We start from the raw sequence: 19258 nt of genomic DNA, 5'->3' as shown, positions 1-19258 counted from the left end.
TCCAGTGCTTCTCAAAGTGGGGTCCGGGTACCCTCAAGGTTCCAGGGGGTTCCCAACAAAAAGGGTAATAATTTATTTTCACTATTATTCTATCCATAAGTAATAACAGAATATATGAATATTTTAGTCATTGGTTTCATACATTTTCTGTAATAAAAGACTAAAACCAAAAATTTCATCAGATGGGGGTCCCTGGTCTTATTAATATCAGTTTAGGGCCTTGACGTGAAAAGGTTTGAGAACCCCTGGACTATTCTGTACTGAAGATCTATACAAGGTGACACACATAGGCCTATAAACTTGCAAAAAATACTCAAAGATGTGTTGTCTATTTTAAATAGACTATTTAACAGTAGTATTAAGAGGTTGCCTATAATTTCAGTTTGCACCTGACCAATACTGGATTTTTTGGGGCCCATACCAATATTAGTGAGTAAAAAAATTCCGATATCAATATATTGGCTGATAATCTTATATATACATAATATATACATGAATACACATTTATTGTAATGATGCCTCAATCAAACACTTGATATGTAATGGAGGCATGACATTTTTACAGTTTAACAATAAACTTTACTGTATATAATTACATCAGTGAACTGAAACAGTAAACTTCACTGGGATTTTGGGATTTTAATAATTATAAATTATTATAAATAAAACACACATAGAACAAAAAAAAACATATGTACGTATATATATTAAACTTGAATTAAGTAAAAGCCTCAAATATACATGAAATGCTGCCTATATAACTTTAAAATATTTTAAAAATATCAGCAAATATTGGACAACATATATGCTGACACCAATATATCTGTAATAGGCCAATATCCGCCAACAGGGCTCTTATTTCAGTATTATTTAAAACCAGCTTAGCTACAATACTCCACCTCTGAAATGTCTTTCCCATGGCATACACAATAAAACCGGTGTACACCATAGATCAGGGGTCTGCAATAACGTAATAAATATTTTGGTTTCTTTTTTATTTCTGTTAATTCATTTAAGAATACAATTGATAAATGAAGCTGTTTTATGGCTTTATCCATCAGCAAGTGTCATTTTTCCCATTAGTAGATGAGAACCAACAGAATAAGTAACTGTATAACTTATATTAATACAAATTTGGAAAAAATGACTCATTAATGAAAATGTTTCCTCTATGTTGCACTACCAGACTAGAAATGTAATACTGTAGTAGATTTGCTTTCTATTCATAGTTAATTTATGAAAAACAACAGAAGTTGTGATGTAAACTATGAAAGTGAAAAGATTTCTTCAGGGGTCAAATGTTTTTGCTGGAGGGCCAGATTTGGCCCACGGCCCCATTTGGCATACCATCGCCATAGAATGTGCACTCACCAAGCACTTTATTAGGAACACCTCTGCAGTCTACTGCAATCCAATACGACAGCTCTACCATAAATTTTATTTTTACAAAGTTAATACATTTTCGATTTTTGTTGACATTGTCAGAAACGTGATAGTTTATGTTTATTATTGAGGTTGTAGTGGGTGGTGATGGTTGTGTACTGGAGTGCATTATATTGAAAAGTGTTCCTAATACTGTATATTTGTCACCCTAATGTATATTAATGGGCTGGACAAAATATTAACACTTTTTATATTAGGAACTTCCAGACTTTTTATGTTACATACTAGACCTTTGATAATACCAACTATTCAGAAGAATGTCTGCTTTCTGAGGAAGCTGCCTTTACAACAACAATTATTTTAACGTATTCTTAACTCTCTTATTTTAATCTGCTCTAGTATTTGTCCTCAAGGAAGACTTATTGAATTTGCATAGAAAGTATTGGATGTTGAGCAAATTGTAAACAATTTGGTAATATCAATAATGACAACCATAACATCAATAACAATAACAATTTGGTAACAACAATAGCATCATACCAATGGAGGTATTTTTTCAAGCAATTGGTATTTAGATTTTATTACAGGATTATTACTTGTCTTTAATAGTTGATTTGATTATTTATAACTCAAACAATCTGAAATAATATTTTCCCCACAATATCTTTATATGCGATTATGGGCTATATACCTTTTAGCCTATACTTTCATCAGTATTTCATAGTATTGTAGAATGAAGATCACCTTCAAGAGTTGAGCTGTTAAAACTACTACACAAATTAATGAATATCTTCTTATATGTTGTATCAATTTAAAGTGTTGAACATATGAACAGTCATGAATCAATATGAGCAAAAGACTTAAAGGTTAGCCTTTATTTTGAGTTATTGAGAAACTTACAAAATTGGAAGCAAAAAACCATTGATAAACAACAAATTCGGTACGAAATTACAGTTATGCCAATATATGCAATCCAAGCTTGCACCCCTCCCCACACAAAATAGGCACATAGGCTATTTTAGATGTAAAATAAATGCAAACATAACACCATTATGTTACCAAAGCAAAGCTTAAAAATGAGATTTTGGAAAATATATTTGAAATATGTGTATGCAAACAAACAATATGGCAATCATTTTTAAGCCTATTCTAGGAGCAACAATTAGATTAACATACACTTGATTTTCAATCCAAATACCTTAAGATGGCTGCCGTTAAAATTTAAGTTCATTTTCACAAAAAAATATCTTTGAAGTGTTCATTATCATGATCCTTTGAACTATAGCATTTTTAAAAGCCTAGAAAGAATTGAAAACAAACTTGCATTTTTCACCTTGTACACAAAACACTCTTTCAAAAGCTCTTTTCAGAACATTCAAAATACCCCAACAGGTTCTGATTCATTAACAATGTGCAGGGCTTTTTTTTTTTTTTTTGGTTTATTTAATGGATCTGGAGGAGAAGGTGGTGCGGCTGTTGTGACTGTAGCGACTGCTTACTAAGGAGGTGGGGGAGCCTAAGTCCACGCTGCTCCTGCGAGAGCTTAGTCTTGAGCTACTCCTTGAGCCTGTGGTGGATCCAGGGGCAGAGGAGACGTTGTAGGGACTGCTGATGCCTCTGGAAGATACAGATGATGCCTGTAGCATTTTCACCCCAGTGTTTTCCTCCACCAGGCAATTGTCGAGAGCTTCCTTGTAAGAGATCTTAAGTTTGGTTTTGGGGCATGTTAGGTTCTTTGTGTGATGTCTGATATCATGGAGCTTCTGGGCTGCTCTCGCATCTAACCAGCCCATTTTTAAAGCATCTTCTATGGTTCTTCTACGGTTCAGTTCTGGGTCATAAAGTCCCCCTGTTACAATCTGGAACTCCATGAACCTCTGGCCTGCCTCATATGGCAGCCACATCTCCTTCATAGCCTCAGCAGCAGACATTTTCTTCCTGGTTTTTACATCCTCAAAACCAATGTAGGCTTTCTGGGCGGGCTTGAGCTTAGTAGCCATGTTGTCATTTATTAAACCCATACGGGAGGCCTCTTGAATGCTGAATTTACGGCCATTTGTGGGGTTGACGATTCCTCCAGTGCAGGCCTGGGCCTCCAGCAGTCTCTGGGCAGTGATGGAATCCACAAGACCACGATTTAGACCCTCAGTGATGGTTATCTTCTCTAAAGTCTCTGTGTCAAAGATGGCACCCACAGGTTCTTTGTCACTCACTGTTTCAACAGGGGAGGCCAGAGTAATAGAAACACTGGATATTTGCTTAAGGGAATCAGGTGAGTCTCGATCTACACTGCCGATTGCGGTGCTTCGCTCTGTGACAGTGGTAGTTTTTGTTGTGGTCATCTTGGCAAGTGTAGGTGATAGAGATCTTGACATGACTGATGATGATGATGTGATTGAAGATGGAACTGAGGCCTCTGATGTTCTTAAAGTTGATGATGATGTCACAGAAGATGTAACTGAAGATGTTGATGTTCTTGAAGTTAAAGATGATGATGTCACTGAAGATGCACCTGAGGCTGCTGATAGTCTTGAAGATGATGATGTTGACGATCCATGTTTGGTCTTATTGGTGATGACATCTGCAAATTGAGTAAGGGAAATGGTACGCGAGCGGTACTGATCAAAAAGTGATTGATCAATTACTCTCTTTTCAAGCAGATCAGAAATGTCATACTGCCTCCCAGTCTTCCTGTCAAGGATCAAAAACCGGATGGAGCCATCAGGAGCAGTGATAGTGATCTCTTCCCACTCACACTCCTGCTCAGACAGCTCCAAGAAGGTTTCGTAGTCAATATACCCTTTGTCATAGGCTTCACGTATTGTCATCTCTTTGTTAGTGTCTGGGTCCACAATTACCACTCTCCTCTTTCTCAGAGTGTTCTTCGAAGTTGACTCTTGCTTTTTCTTGTCTATGATTGGCAAAAGGATAAGGCCAGTCTTATCTGTGATACAGCGCTTCTTTAGCTCCAGATAGGTTAGGTTTTCCTCTGTGTTAGGGTCAAAGAAGCCCTTAGTATCATCACCCGGATCAGTCAGGATCTTGTTCATTTCCTCATCAAAGTAACCTCTCTTGTAGGCTACATTTACATCAATACGGTGACTATGTTGAGGATCAATAATACCACCGCTGGCAATCTGAGCCTCTAGTAGACGGATGCCATGACCTTTCTCCACTAAACCTCTCTCTATGGCCTGGAAGAGGGAAATAATGTTTTCTGTACCAAGCAGTTTGTAACCAGTCACAGCCCTCTCTGCTGATAGCAGTTTGTCCTTGAACTCTGGCCCAAACAGTTTTTTATTGTAGGCATCACCTACACTCAGGTAAAGGTTGTTGACAGGATCAACTATAAAACCTGAGGCAGCTTGTGCTTCAAGCAGTTCCAGAGTGGTCCCAGGTCGCAACAGTCCATCTTTCATGGCCTGATAGATGGGCTTCACCTTATCACTGGCTTCATCATAAACTCCTGCTATGCAGGTGGAACCTTTCAGGTAGGGGCGCAGGCGGTCTTCAATGTCCTGGCTTGTTAATCTACCCTCCCTCAGTTGGTCGATATCAGACTGTTCGAGCAGGTTTGCATCCACCAGATCTATGACTGACACCTGGTCCCTGAGCCCTGAGACAGTTATTGGCTTTTTTGGTTCAGGGAGAAGCAAAATTCCGGTGCTTGGGTCTGCTTTGCATTTTCTCTTCAGAGACACATAGCTAGCTGTTTGTTGGGTGTCTGGGTCCAGATAGCACTCAGGACTCTGATTCAGGGTCTGGTATAGGTCCTCATCAATGAGATCCCGATCCATTGCAATGTCTTTGGGTAGGAATACACTGAGGGCAGGGTCCAAAATACCCCCTACAGACTCTTGAGCCTGAAGTATTCGTAGAACAGTATCCTTGTCAATTAATCCCTTCTTCATGGCCTGGCCAGCTGACAGGAGCTTGGCAGTATTTGGGTCTCGGTAACCTATAGCAGCAGCCTCAGCTGCTAACAACTTTGATTCATCCTTCTTATCCACTACTCCTCTGGCACATGCTTCCTTTACTGTCAGTTTCTGATTAGTTGTGGGGTCAATAATGTGACCTGTGGCTGCCTGAGCATCCAGTAGCATATCAGCACTATCAGAAGACATAATTTTTTGTTTCTTTGCCTCTGTAAAGGACATTTTCTTCAGAGGTCCAGCTGCAATCCCAGCAATTGACCCGGTTCCCTTCAGGAAAACCTGTTTATCCAAGGATACCTCTGGGACAGTTTTCTCGCCCTTCATTAGTTGGTTAAATGTTGGTTTGTCCAGAACCCCACAATCAAGCAACTGTTGTGCTGTGACTGGCTTACGGACACCATCAAAGATCAGTTTGGAGGAGTCAAACTTCTCAGAGATTTGCAGAATTTGCAGACCTGTATGAGGCTCTGACTTGCACCTTACCTTCAAAGCCCCATAACTGACATCACGCTCAGTATCTGGGTCAAGGTAACATTCAGGACTTTGGTTTAGAGCTTGACGGAGGTTTTCATCCAAAAGGTTACGGTTGATCGCTGTGTCTTTAGGGAGGAACACACTGAGGTTTGGATCTAGAATGCCTCCCACACAGTCCTGGGCCTGCAGCAGGCGTAACCCAGTCTTCCTGTCAATTAGTCCCTTCTTCATGGCCTCAAACACTGAAAGAGGTTTGGCTGTGCCAGGATCCTTGTAGCCCACAGCAGCAGACTCTGCTTTCAATAATTTGTCTCGATCGTTAACGTCAACCAATCCTCTGGCACATGCCTCCTCAACTGTCAGCTTCTCATTGGTTCTGGGGTCAATGATGTGGCCTGTGGCAGCCTGGGCTTCCAGTAGCAAATCTGCACTATGGGAGAGCAGGAGATTATGCTTCTTGGCCTCTGAAAAAGACATTTTTCCTTGACGTCCAGCTGCCACCCCAGCAATAGGTCCAGTTCCTTTCAGATAGACCACCTTTTCTGCAGACACCTCAGTAACAGTTTTCTCACCTTTCACTAACTGGTTAAATGTAGGCTTGTCAAGGACTCCACACTCAAACAACTGCTGTGCTGAGACAGGCTTGCGGACACCATCAAACATCAGTTTGAAAGGGTCTTTCCTCTCAGTGATTGGTAGAAGCATCAGACCTGTGTGAGATTCTGTTTTGCATCTTTTCTTTAAAGCCCCATAGCTGACATTACGATCAGTATCTGGGTCAAGGTAACACACAGGACTCTGGTTTAGAGCATGACAGAGGTCTTGATCCAAAAGGTTGTGCTTTATAGCTGTGTCTTTAGGGAGGAACACACTGAGGTTGGGATCTAGAATGCCCCCTGCAGACTCCTGGGCCTGCAGCAGGCGTAGCCCAGTTTTCCTGTTGATTATTCCCTTCTTCATGGCTCCAAACACTGAGAGACGCATTGCTGTGCTAGGATCCTGGTAGCCCACTGCAGCAGCTTCTGCTGCTAATAGTCTATCTCGATCACTAATGTCCACCACTCCTCTTTCACATGCCTCCTCTACTGTGAGCTTCTGATTGGTGCTGGGGTCAATGATATGGCCAGTTGCCGCCTGGGCATCCAGCAGCAAATCTGCACTGTGTAGGGGCATGCACATCTGTTTCTTGGCTTCTGATAAGGACATTTTCCCTAAAGGTCCAGCTGCTACACCATCAATTGATCCTGTCCCCTTCAGAAAGATCTTCTTATCCACTGACACCTCTGGGACAGTTTTCTCCCCTTTCACTAACTGGTTAAATGTAGGCTTGTCAAGGACCCCACACTCAAGCAACTGCTGTGCTGAGACTGGCTTGCGGACACCATCAAACATCAGTTTGGAAGGGTCTTTCCTCTCAGTGATTGGCAAAAGTAGCAGACCTGTGTGAGGCTCTGTCTTGCATCTTTTTTTCAAAGCCCCATAGCTCACATGATGCTCAGTTTCTGGGTCAAGATAACACACAGGACTCTGGTTTAGAGCTTGACGGAGGTTTTCATCCAAAAGATTGTGCTTGATAGCTGTGTTTTCAGAGAGGAACACACTGAGATTGGGATCTAGAATGCCTCCCACACAGTCCTGGGCCTGCAGCAGACGTAGCGCAGTCTTCCTGTCAATTAGTCCCTTCATCATAGCCTCAAATACTGAAAGAGGCTTGGCTGTGCTAGGATCTTTGTAGCCCACAGCAGCAGCCTCTGCTGCCAATAGTCTGTCTCGATCCCTAATGTCCACCACCCCTCTGGCACATGCCTCCTCTACTGTCAGCTTCTGATTGTTTCTGGGGTCAATGATGTGGCCTGTTGCAGCCTGGGCTTCCAGTAGCAAATCTGCACTGTCTAGGGGCAGGAGATTTTGTTTTTTTGCTTCTGACAAAGACATTTTGCCTTTAATCCCAGCTACAACCCCAGCAATCGGCCCAGTCCCCTTAAGATTGACTTTTTTGTCTACAGATACCTCCAGGACAGTTTTCTTCCCCTTTTCTAGGTCTTTAAATGTTGGCTTGTCCAGGACACCACAATCAAGCAACTGCTTGGCTGCGACAGGTTTCCGAACACCATCAAAGATGAGTTTGGAGGAGTCTAGCTTCTCAGGTACAGGAAGAAGCAGAAGGCCTGTGTATGGATCTACCTTGCATCTCCTCTTCATTGACATATAGGTTACACCATCCTCAATTTCTGGGTCCAGGTAGAGCTCAGGCCTCAGATTGAGAGCACGATATATGTCATCATCAATTAGATTACGCTCAATGGCTGTGTCTTTGGGAAGGAACACACTGAGTATGGGATCTAAAATGCCCCCCACGGACTCCTGGGCCTGTAGCAGGCGCAGTGTTGTGTTCTTGTCAATCATTCCATTCTTCATGGCCTGAAATACTGAAAGGGGTTTGCTTGAACCAGGACTACTATATCCAACAGCTGCAGCCTCTGCTGCTAGCAACCTCTCTCGATCCTCTTCATCAACCACACCTTGATTACATGCCTCTTCAACTGTAAACTTCTGATTAGTTCTGGGGTCAATGATGTGGCCTGTGGCAGCCTGAGCATCCAGTAGCAGGTCAACGCTATCTGATGGCAGGAGATTTTCTTTCTTGGCTTCAGTGAGAGTCATTTTGCATAGGGTTCCAGTAAAGGACCCTGGACCCTTTGGACTTTCAATTATCACCCCAGCTATTGGGCCTGTCCCCTTTAGATTGACCTTTTTCTCAACAGACACCTCAGGAACAGTCTTATGCCCCTTCAAAAGCTGGCTGAGTGTTGGTTCATCCAAAACACCACAGTCAAGCAACTGGTCTGCTGTGACTGGCTTGCGGACGCCATCAAAAATCACAGCGGAGCCATCTAAGGGGGGGGGCTCTTTAGCGCTCTTCAGCTCATTCTCAATTGTTTGTCTGACAATGTTCAGCTCTCTCAGTTCTTCCTGGAGGAGTGTCAACTTACTTCTATATGTCTCCTCAAGCTCCTTTAGTTCCCTCATCAACCTTTCTATCTCACTTTTCAAAGAGTTCTTTTCCCTCTCCAGACATTCCTTGTCTGTTTCATATTGCGTGATCAGGCCCTGCTTACAATCATGCTGGTCCTTCCAGTAACTTAAATCTGTCTTCACTCTCTCATTCTCCTCCTGTATACATTGCTTGTTGCAAAGCTCAGACTCTAAGGATAGTTTAATGCGACTGAGTTCCTCCTCTAGCATTTGGAAGCGATCTTTGTCCTTTTCTAACAACTGCAGCTTCAGCAACAGAGCATCTCTCTCCTCCACAATCTCACTGTATTGGATCTGAATGGATTGCATGGCGGCTGTTGTCTGCAGAAAAATAGAGGGGAAAAAAGAGGCAGAGAGACAAAAGGTTAGTCAACTTAAAAATACTTTAAATCTACAGTATATTGAGAATCATAATTTTTCTCAGCATTTTACATCACAGTATACAATCATACAATCAAAGGCAATGGGATAGAACAAGTCAGAATTTAAATAAAATTGAAACCACTATCAGACATTATCATACTACTAACATCATAAGCTACACCTCAACCCCAGTAAATTTGCACTGGTACTAGTAAACCTTAATGGTAAAATTTAATTCTATCAAGGAGGACAGCACACATACTTTCTCTGTTTTTTTCTAGCAACAGAATACTGAGAGGGGATCCAACATTTGGCTCACAACTTGATTAGGAGCAACAGATGTGACATAACAAATTGACTGTTTCTGTTCTTGCTGATGTAGCTCCAGCCTTTTTGTGACCTGCATTTGTATCAATTTAAATTTTGAAGAAATAGGCTTAACCACAAGATGGCACAGTGTGTGTTAAATGTATGATAATTGAATAGACTAAAAGCTGTAAGGGATAAAAATTATGATGCATTGATGTAATCAACCTAATTCGAATCAATTATATTATGCTTTTCAGAACAGATATCCTTTTTGCTTAAATGTGGGTCAAAAGACCTAAAGAGAAAGTGTGTGTGCTTTTGGCCATAATACTATTGGCTTTGTTAAGTTAGCAATTTAATATGTAAATTGTTAATTCTCTTAGAAAACAAAAAATAAAAATAAGACAATGTATGCAAGATGGGGAAGTAACAGTATACTGACAAGAAATTACAAATATCTATAAGTTTTCATTAAATCAACCTCTCTAACACTAGCAACTACAACAACAACTACAAAGAAATGAAAAAAAGCATAGAGCTTAGAGAACTATTAACACTATTACTTCTTTCAAACTGTAATAGTCTACATTCTGTAAATGTGAAAAACAGCACAGACAGATAATGCAAATAGATGATTGCCAATCTTGATTAGCTTGGTCTCAAAAGGCAAGAAAAGGTGCCTCAATTTTTTAAGCCATGGTGGATATTTTTAAGCGGACATTAATAAAAAATGTGCTGTTTTTACATGTTTGCAGATTGTATCTAGATAGTGGAAGATGCAACAACAAGATCATGAACAATAATCAAGATGATGAACAATAGTCAAACTGTACAAGACCAGAGGACCGGTGGTATTGATGTCATTGACTGTGTTGATAATTCTGGGAAAAAGAAGCAAAGGCAAAAAAGCAAGCAGGCTGCACATTTTTGCACAAATTGAGCAGGGAGACAGTGAGTTGGGGAGGTCGGCAGGCAGAGAGGCAGAGATTATACTTGCATACGAGTGATTGACATGCAAGGTCATTTAGACACATACAGATGTATGTGTTCAAATCAGAGTTACCAAGTGGGAGGTAACTACAAGCGATCTATAAGTGTTCAGCATGCAAGCAAAGGTTTGGCTACAGACAGTTATAACTACTTGATTGTTCCAAAGTAGGACTCTGATTTGAAAAGATGAGAACAGTCCAGGAGAAAGTGTTCTTCCATGTACCTCAGTGGCTTTCTTTCGTATTTTCTCAGTCTCCAGCCTGAGTTTCTCCTTCTCCAAGGAGAGCTCAGAGACCAGGTTGCGGTAGTCTACATTGTGGCGCTCACTGGCCTGCAGCTGTAGCTCCAGAGCAGTGATTTGGGAGGAGAGATCATCATCATTTTCCTTTTTGGATGTCATGATCTCCTCTTTATCATGTCGTGCTGCCCTTAGCTCCTCCTCCAGCCTCAGCCTCTCTTTGGTCTGGGTTTCTGTCATCTCTTTCAGCCTTTGGAGCTCAACAGAGTTCTCATTCAGTGCCTTACTTTTCTCCTCTATAGTTCTGTAAAGACCCTCGTTTCGGAGGTTTGCCTCTTTGATTCGTGTCTGCTCCTGGAGGAGTTGTTGCTGCAGGGTCTTCAGCTCAGCGCTCAGCTGTGTCATGTGTTCTGCAGAGGTCTTGTTTTGTTTCAGGCTTCTCTCCAGCTCCTCCTGCAACCTGAGACGTTCTCCTTCACCTCTCTTTTCTGACATGCTGGCTTGTTCTTGGCTCTGGCGTAGTACAGCAATGGTACTGCTGTACTCTTTCATGGTTATAGTGGTGGTTTCAAGTTCTGTTTCCAGCTGCCTTCTTCTGGCAACTTCCTCTTGGTTGGCTTTCCTCAGATTCTCCAATTGGCTCTCCAGCCCATCTCTCACAGCTTGAAGGTCCTTGATGCGCCCCTGTACCCTGCTCATGTTCTGTTCTACTCTGCTTCGGTCCCTGCTCTCTCTCTCCAGCTCCGAACGCACCTTCTGAAGCTCATCCTCGCAATCCCTCAGCTGGGTCACAGCCACTGATGAACTAGTTAGCTTCACCTGCAGCTGGGACAAACTCCGTTCAAGCACATCCTGCCCTTCCTCTGTGGTTCTCCTCCTGCGGGTCTCCTCATCTAGACTGTGTGTGACATAGGCCAGCTGCTCACTCTTCTCCTGCAGGCTCTTCATGACCTCAGCCAGCTCCTCCCTGTACTGGCTGCTTTCCTCGTCTCTCTGCCTAATCAGCAACTCAACCTGACTTTCTAGTTCTCTCCTCCTGCGTGCTTCCTCTGTGATAACCAAGCATTGACTGTGAGTTTCTTCCTCTGCCCTCTTCCTTTGTTCCTCAGTCTGGTCGAAAGACATCCTGAGCCTCCTGAGCTCCTCCTCCAGATTCTTCCTCTCTGTCTCCATCTTGTCATACTGGAGTTGGAGCTCAGCTGAATCCTCCTCCCTCTGAGTTGTCAGCTTCTGGATGTTCATGCGACTGACATGGATCTGGGATTCATAACTGAGTTTTATGTTATTGATCTCCGCACTGCAATGGCTCCTTACCTTTGAAATCTCCTTTTGCAGCTCCTCGATCCTCGCTGCTTCCTCATCCAGCTGCCGCCGCAGCTGTTCAATCTCATGGTCTTTACTTGCCACACTCTTCTCCACCTCTATCTTGGACCAGCTGACAGTCTCCAGCTCTGTCTCCCTCTTCTTCAGCACTGACTCGTACTCCTCCTGCTGCTGAGTGTAGCGCTCCTCTGCCAACCTCTTCTTCCTCTTTTCCTCCTCGAGCAAGTAGTTGAGATGTGTCACCTGATCGCTGAGTTCTGCCAGCTGGTCCTGAGTGCTGTCTAGGGTGCTCTTGGTGGCACTGCACTGCAGAACCGTGTTTTGCTTCACTTCCTCCATTGACAGCAGCTTTTCCTGTGACTGGGACAGCTGCAGCTGGTATCGTACAACGTCGTCTTCCAGGGATTTGTTCTTGGCATTGTAGTCTTGGATATCCTCTTTCAACAGGCGAAGTTCTTCCTCTAACAGGTCAATCCGGGTGTTACGAATCTGGAAGCAAGATAGAGTAAAGATGAATGTAGAGGTAGTTTTAACATCTTGAATCAAGTACATTTCAATGTACTTGTGTAATGAAAGCATTGCACTTCACCATCAAATTCGCCACCATTGAATTACCCAACACCTACAGAATATCCATGGGTTCTGAAAACCTGCATTATGGATTTTTTTGGCCACTTGGTGGCAGCGCTAAAAGCTGTAAACACAGTACTGAAATATTATCACCTTTTAAAATTGATATGGTGCAAATCTTTGCCTATTTACATATCCACAAATATTTATAGAATTACAAATTACAACTTTAGTACCTTGAGCTCCTCCATGTTTTTGAGCAGCTCTCCCAGGAATTTGTAGTAGTCACCAGACAGGGTAAGCAACTCCATGTAACGGGTCTGCATATGAGTAGCCTGAGACAAAAACACAACAAACTCAAGGGTTAATTTAGACATAACATCACTTAAATTCACAGATTTAGAGTAATTTAATCGCCCCACATCTAATGCCCTCCTTTTACCTACAAAAATTCAAAATGAAAAAATGCTTTATGATACTGGTGGGTCACCACATACCAAGAGTTGCTTCAGTGTTTTAATGAAAGGCAACATTTTATTGTTTTATTACCTCTTGATTAAGATCCATTACTGGTGATTTCAGCATTGTCCTCTTGATGGGGATGTTGAGCAAAGTCTCTAAACCAGAGGTGTAAGAGGCAAGGTCCGTTTCATAGTCCTGTAAAGAAATATTGAGATGGATGTGGGAAAATAAAAAGAAATGCATTTGTTTGATGTGTTTGAAGTCTGTATACATGTAGGCCTCCTTACCTTGATGGAGTTCACACAGGCTTCATTGTCCTTCAGCACACTTTCTAATGTCTCCCTCTTCACTTTGATTTCTGAGTTCAGTGCCTTGAGAATAAAAATATAAAGATGTCAGGTCTCTGATGACTTAACACACATGGGCACAGACTCTCAACAAGTTAATTAAGAGTAATAGAGGGCTGAGCAGGAGACCTTCTGGTTGTTTATATGGTCTTTCAGAGCTTCAACGCTGTCTATTTTGGTGGCCTGCAAGGTGTCCTGTTTTTTACGTGTGACATCAATCCAGTCAACGAAGGAGGTACTGGTTTGCTGGTAGTGCTGCAGCTGAGGAAGATACAACTGCAAATCCTGGAGTCTGAGCAAGAGAAGGAAAGAAAACAGAGAGCACCATGACTTCTGTATCTTTCTCAAGAAACACTTTGATACCCGTTGCTGATTGTGAGATACTGAGAAAAAGACTGAGAGTGGGATTTTCCTTTAAAAAAAAAGCTCTGATTTGATGCAGGCTGGTGTAAATGAGTGGTCCTGTGTCTACGGTTGTAGGCTATAGTCCCTGTTATTTTTTCAATTAATCAATTACCTGTTTAATCTATAAATTGTCAGGAAATAATGAAAAATTTCCATCACAAGTTCCCAGAAGCAGAGGCCGAACCCAAGCTAGTGCCAGCTTTGTACTTTTTTACTTTACCAGACACATTCTGGTAAATATTCAATAGATATTTGATTAATGACTCAAACAACAAACAATTTTCAAAATATCAAAAATTATTATAGACGATACAACCATGTAGACAACCACTTCATTATTAGGGATAGACCAGTACATGCAATAAAAGAGACATACCTGGTGTCAATCTGTCCCTGGATGCGTCTCCAGCGGTCTGACAGCAAGCCCACCTGCTCAGTGTATTTGGACAGCATCATGTCACACCTGTGGAAGGGCCCGCCCACCTGGTCATTCCAGTGGCTCACCTTAGTGAGCTCTGCCTCCATGGAGGTCAGGATATCCTTCTTCTCATCCAAATCTGCCTTAATATTCTACACATAAACACATAACATGCAGGAAAACACCAGTCAGATGTGGATGTGGTATCAACAGCATGATGGAACTGGCATGTACCTTAAGGGGAACTGCACTTATTCTATACATCACGTCTGTTTACAGGTGTTGGGGAGTACTACTGTATATGTAAAAAAGGTTGTACAAAGCCTTTTGTGGCTCCAGGGAGCTGCAAAAAGTATAATAAAGTGTTGTCATGGTTGGGGCTGAAGGCTACAAGTTTGAAAATGAATGAGTGTGTGGAGTTAGAAAGAAGTCTGATCCTCATCTCTGCTTGAGGCTAGCCACTTGTGGCTACATTATCTGCTACTAGCATAGCACAACCGGTTCATCTGTACTGTAAAGTCAAGTGAATTGAATCAATGTTAATTGTGGGTAATGTAGGCACAACATTTTGACAAGGACGAAAAATGTGTGGAGCAAAAAAAGATGATTATCTCTGGTTCTGCTGCATCGATTTTGATCCTTTTTTAAAAAACTGTCCATTGTGAGTCCGACAATGTTATAGGAGTGCAATGTTAAGTCAGTAGAGTGCTCTTTAAAAGCCACAGAATGCAACTCCCTGGCTTTCTCACACCAGCTTCTCTAATTCAACCTGATGGGTGATCACTGAGTCATGCACAAATATGCACTGGTATTCTGTCTCAGCTGCAGCTTGCCAAAGCGGCAGTATTCACAAGAGATTCTTTTTTTACTTCTGAAAAACTGTATTAATTTTTGCACAAAGTGTAAAGTATATAATGTTTCTTATAAAATACCTGCAGAGTCAACATATAGTCGTCCACTTCACTTGGCGACAGAGAAGTGGTCTCTTTCTCTGTCAGTCTCGCCTCATGAACCTTCACTATGTCTTCAGCCTGTGCCACACTCTCCAGCAGGTCCCTCAGAGCCTGCAGTCTGATAAGAGAGAGAGAGAGAGAGAGAGATCAAATTAAATAAAAGTCAGCTTCATAGAGATGAACTTCAATACATTCCTTTCTCTAAATGATGTGTGAGAGCTGCATGTCAGAGTAGCTTCCTTATGATTTGGTGGTTTAACAGTGTGTGAGAAAGGAGAGGATAAGTCATAGCACCACGTTTCGCTCAAAGACATTTTCAGAAGTCTATAATGTACTAATTTAAGCATAAGAAAATCTGCTGGAAAAGACAACTTTGATCTACTCCTTTTTATGTTGCAGTGCTCCTGCTATTACAGAATAACTTAAAAAGTTTTTAATTCAACGTCTGCTAAAATTCCCTCATATAAATCAGCTCAAATTGTTCCACTGCATAAAAGTGATGAGAATGGGGACCTAAATAACTATCCGCCCGTATCTAAGCAGTCCTGTCTGTCTAAGATCCTAAAATTAGTGCTACTCTGTGCCTCCCTGGAGGTTGATAATGTGATGATAACTGCAGCCACTACTGTTGCAGATGTCATTGTTAACTGGCTTAATATAAACACTGTGCTACACTCTTTGTGGATCTATTTAAGGCTTTCGATACTACTGATCACATGGTAACACACAGTCCTATTTAGCATTTTTAAGGAGTGTATATCAGTTAGTAAATATAACACACTTGTGGGCACCCATAACTGGAGGCTGAGGTATAAACAGAAAATGAATTACAAGATAGTAAAACACAGTTGTAATAACATAAAATACATGTTCATAGGGGAAATTATAATTACTGACAAATACCGTTTGTTAATAAACACTTAAAATATCCTGATATCTCATAACTACATTATAGTGTCTTATAAACCACTTGTTAAATGTTTGTATACTTCTTATAAATGCAAAATAAGGGAACACGAAGTGTTACAGATCATATTTTGTTAGATAAGTTGTGTTCCATGGATTTGATTGTTCTGCTTTCAGCTGCTTTAACTCTGTTGTTAATGGTGTCCCACAAGGATCAATTTACCTAAAACATACAGCTTATTTATTTCCTAACTCAACTTGTAATGTTCGTCTCTATGCCGATGATATCATCCTGTATACCCCCCCTTGTCATTGCAAATCAGGCCAAATGACCAAATCAATACATTTTTACAAGAGTTTAAACTGTTGTTGCTCTAATACTGTACAGTCACTCAGTGGTAATGTAAATTATATAGTAATGATACAGCATTATAATAGCAGTGATGAACTGTAACACAACTTGAGGTTAAAGACATTTTTAATAATACTACTGATTAGTTTAAATAGTGTTGATTGTTTTGTGTGAGTGAATCATCTTAGCTGTGATTTTGTGTATGTATCTTTCCAAAAAGATCTTGATCTTAATGAGACTTTCTAAATTAACAAAGCTAAAAAAAAACCCAACAGTTTGAGTTTGTTTGTGTAGGTTTACCGCTGCAGGTAAGCTGATGAGCTGCTCTCCAGACTGGTGAGTCGTTGGTCGATGACTCCAACCTCACTGCGGAGGAACTGGGCTTTATCCGAATCGTTCATGCCTTCCAGCTCCTTCAAAATTCGCTCCTTCAGACGCAAGTACTCCTCACGTATCAAGTCTACATCACGTTGCACGGTCTACAATAAAAAAAAAACACACACACACGTACAGTTGTTGCAATGGATATGTAGACAGCGCATGAGATATGATGTGTTTTTAAAGCCACATGTCTGTTTTTCTTGTATTTCTGAGTTTGTGTGTCTACCTCTAGCTGTGTAATCTTGAGACCACAGTCGTGCATCCCGTCATCTCCAAGGCAGATGTGAACATGCTGACTCAGCGTGCCCTCAGCGGCCTCCAGCCTCAATCTGAGTGCATGCAGCTCTGACAAACTGCGGGAGGATGAGGACACCACCACCTTCTTCTTCTTCACGGGCTCTGTCTTGGTCACTTTCACTACATCCTTCTTGATCACCTGCTCTTTCTTCACTTCTGTTTTTTTCTTCAGCTCTGCTTTCTGTCTTTCGGCTTCCTCTTGCTGCTGCTGTATTACAATCAGCTGATATTGCTGTTGCTGCTCGGCTGCTTGCTGTGCTTCTATTTGTTCTTGACGTGCAACTGTGAGGGGTCACAAGGTATGCTTTTGTTATTTGAAGAAGAAATCAACTAATTCTTCCATATGTTGACTCAAGAATATAGAGACCTTTACTTGTTGCATTCTCACACACTTAAGCAATACTTTCTCTCACATCACAAAAAGTTTGGATTGTTAGAGGACTTGATATTGAAAGATTGAGTCCAGAACATAGAATTGGTTTTACTAAACTATATTAACATGAAAAAAGAACAATTTCTGAAATACAAAGGAAATCTCAAAAACATGTTAATAGATTTCTTTTTTTTTTAAAAAGTCTACAAAACAAACAACAAAAGTCTTACAAAAGAATTAGAGATGTAGCCTGAATTTCTGCACTAATCCCAAAAAAACAGTTTCATTGATAGAGAACCAAAACTGATATAACACTACAAATTTAGATCTCAACCCACAAATTGCAAAATATGATAAAATCAATATATAGTAAGTATATATCTAAGTAGAATATTAGTCACCAGAAATCTATTATTTTCTCAGGAGCACTGTTCTTTTGTCCTTTGCTTTAAAAGCATTATTATTATTACAAAATAATAAATCAAAATATAATGATTTTTCTTTTCAAAAACATGCAGAGGGGGATAAATAGATTTTTAGTCCTGAGTAGTGTCTGCAGCGCTTCCTGTGAGGTTTTGTATAGCCTCAACAAGCTCCACGAGAGATTTTAGTGAGTAAATCAAATTGAAACTGTAAAAGTATAGCTCTGCGCTTGCTTTGTAGTGCAAGAGTAAAAGAGTGCTTTCTGAGTACTTTATAGATTCAGTGGGATCCAGAGCTACTGCTTTTATCAAGCACTCAAAGCTTTTCCAAGTACCTGCGATGCAAATTAGGTGATAAAGGGTTGGTGTTTGCCCTAAAGAAAGTCTCTGCTGCTAAATCATTCTGCATGTTAGCCAGTAAAGAATCACAAGTACTAGACATTTTGAAAATACTTGTGGATATTGTATATTTGTTGTAATACTGACTATAAGTTGGCAGCTGCACCACCAGGTCCTCATAGTGAGCCTGGGCTTCGTTGAACTGTTTCTCAATGCCCCTCTTGTCTTCGTCAGCAAACATCTGGGAGCCATGGCTGCTCAGTTTGAACTCCTCGTAGTGAGTCTCCAGGCTCTTGATCATTTGACGGTACTCCTCAGGACGCATCTTGGCCAGCTGAACACACACACACACACACACAAACAACATGTATGACATCAGAAACTAAGAAGACAGAAGCTTTACCGTAACAGAAAGACTCCAATTTAAAGAATCCAAAATATCTGTTTGGAAAACATTCTCTTGGCTGTTTTGGATTCACATTTTTAAGACTTGCTGGGGATGGATTTATTAAATTATTGTGGATGGAAAATTACTGAATGGAGAGAAATTATTGTCAGGAAAGTGTAGACCGTGTTGCCCTGAAGTTTAGATGATGCTGAATTGTCACCAAACATAAATATGGAATATGTTAATGTAAACAGGTCATGATAACCTGAAACACACCTGAGACATGTGATGTCTTTACTGCTTTGTTATGTTCAGGTCTGATTTTTTACTCTTACATCAGATGATTCACATATTGCATGTTTTCTGCACTGTCTGCTTGGCTGAGTAAATAAATATATTCATCTAGCAGAGGCTGACTTCAGAGACTTTATTCATAACTTACCATTGTTAGGGTGAGGGAGTTGGTGTGTTTGATATCAATGAGACAGTACTGCCAGGCGATGAGACTCTTCACGTTGATGTACAGCTGATTCCAGATTGACAGGATGGCCTCATAGTACTGGTCGTTCCTTTTGGAAACACAAAGAAAACAAA

At 41.0% G+C, this 19258-nt stretch overlaps 1 protein-coding gene across 2 annotated transcripts in view; it reads right to left on the bottom strand.

Moving 5' to 3' along the window:
* Positions 1–2240: 2240 nt before the first annotated feature.
* The window catches only part of LOC121900508 (desmoplakin-like), a 28022-nt gene continuing 11004 nt past the window's right edge, over positions 2241–19258 (bottom strand). Inside the window, exons 13-24 of one of the 2 annotated variants that reach the window (XM_042416918.1) lie at positions 19107–19233; positions 18424–18610; positions 17072–17424; positions 16765–16943; positions 15186–15324; positions 14212–14405; positions 13560–13722; positions 13371–13454; positions 13171–13278; positions 12858–12956; positions 10714–12540; positions 2241–9149 (exon numbers count right to left, since the gene is read on the bottom strand). In XM_042416918.1, coding sequence (XP_042272852.1) covers positions 2823–9149; positions 10714–12540; positions 12858–12956; positions 13171–13278; positions 13371–13454; positions 13560–13722; positions 14212–14405; positions 15186–15324; positions 16765–16943; positions 17072–17424; positions 18424–18610; positions 19107–19233 — 9787 coding nt within the window. In that variant the 3' untranslated portion in view covers positions 2241–2822. The remainder of the gene's footprint in view (positions 9150–10713; positions 12541–12857; positions 12957–13170; positions 13279–13370; positions 13455–13559; positions 13723–14211; positions 14406–15185; positions 15325–16764; positions 16944–17071; positions 17425–18423; positions 18611–19106; positions 19234–19258) is intronic. The other variant, XM_042416919.1, reaches the window with a different exon arrangement.

The sequence above is a fragment of the Thunnus maccoyii genome, chromosome 7 (genome assembly GCF_910596095.1).
Source record: "Thunnus maccoyii chromosome 7, fThuMac1.1, whole genome shotgun sequence".
Lineage (NCBI taxonomy): Eukaryota > Metazoa > Chordata > Actinopteri > Scombriformes > Scombridae > Thunnus > Thunnus maccoyii.
The sequence above is the reverse complement of the archived record's forward strand: the minus strand, read 5'-3'. Positions and strand labels throughout refer to the sequence as shown.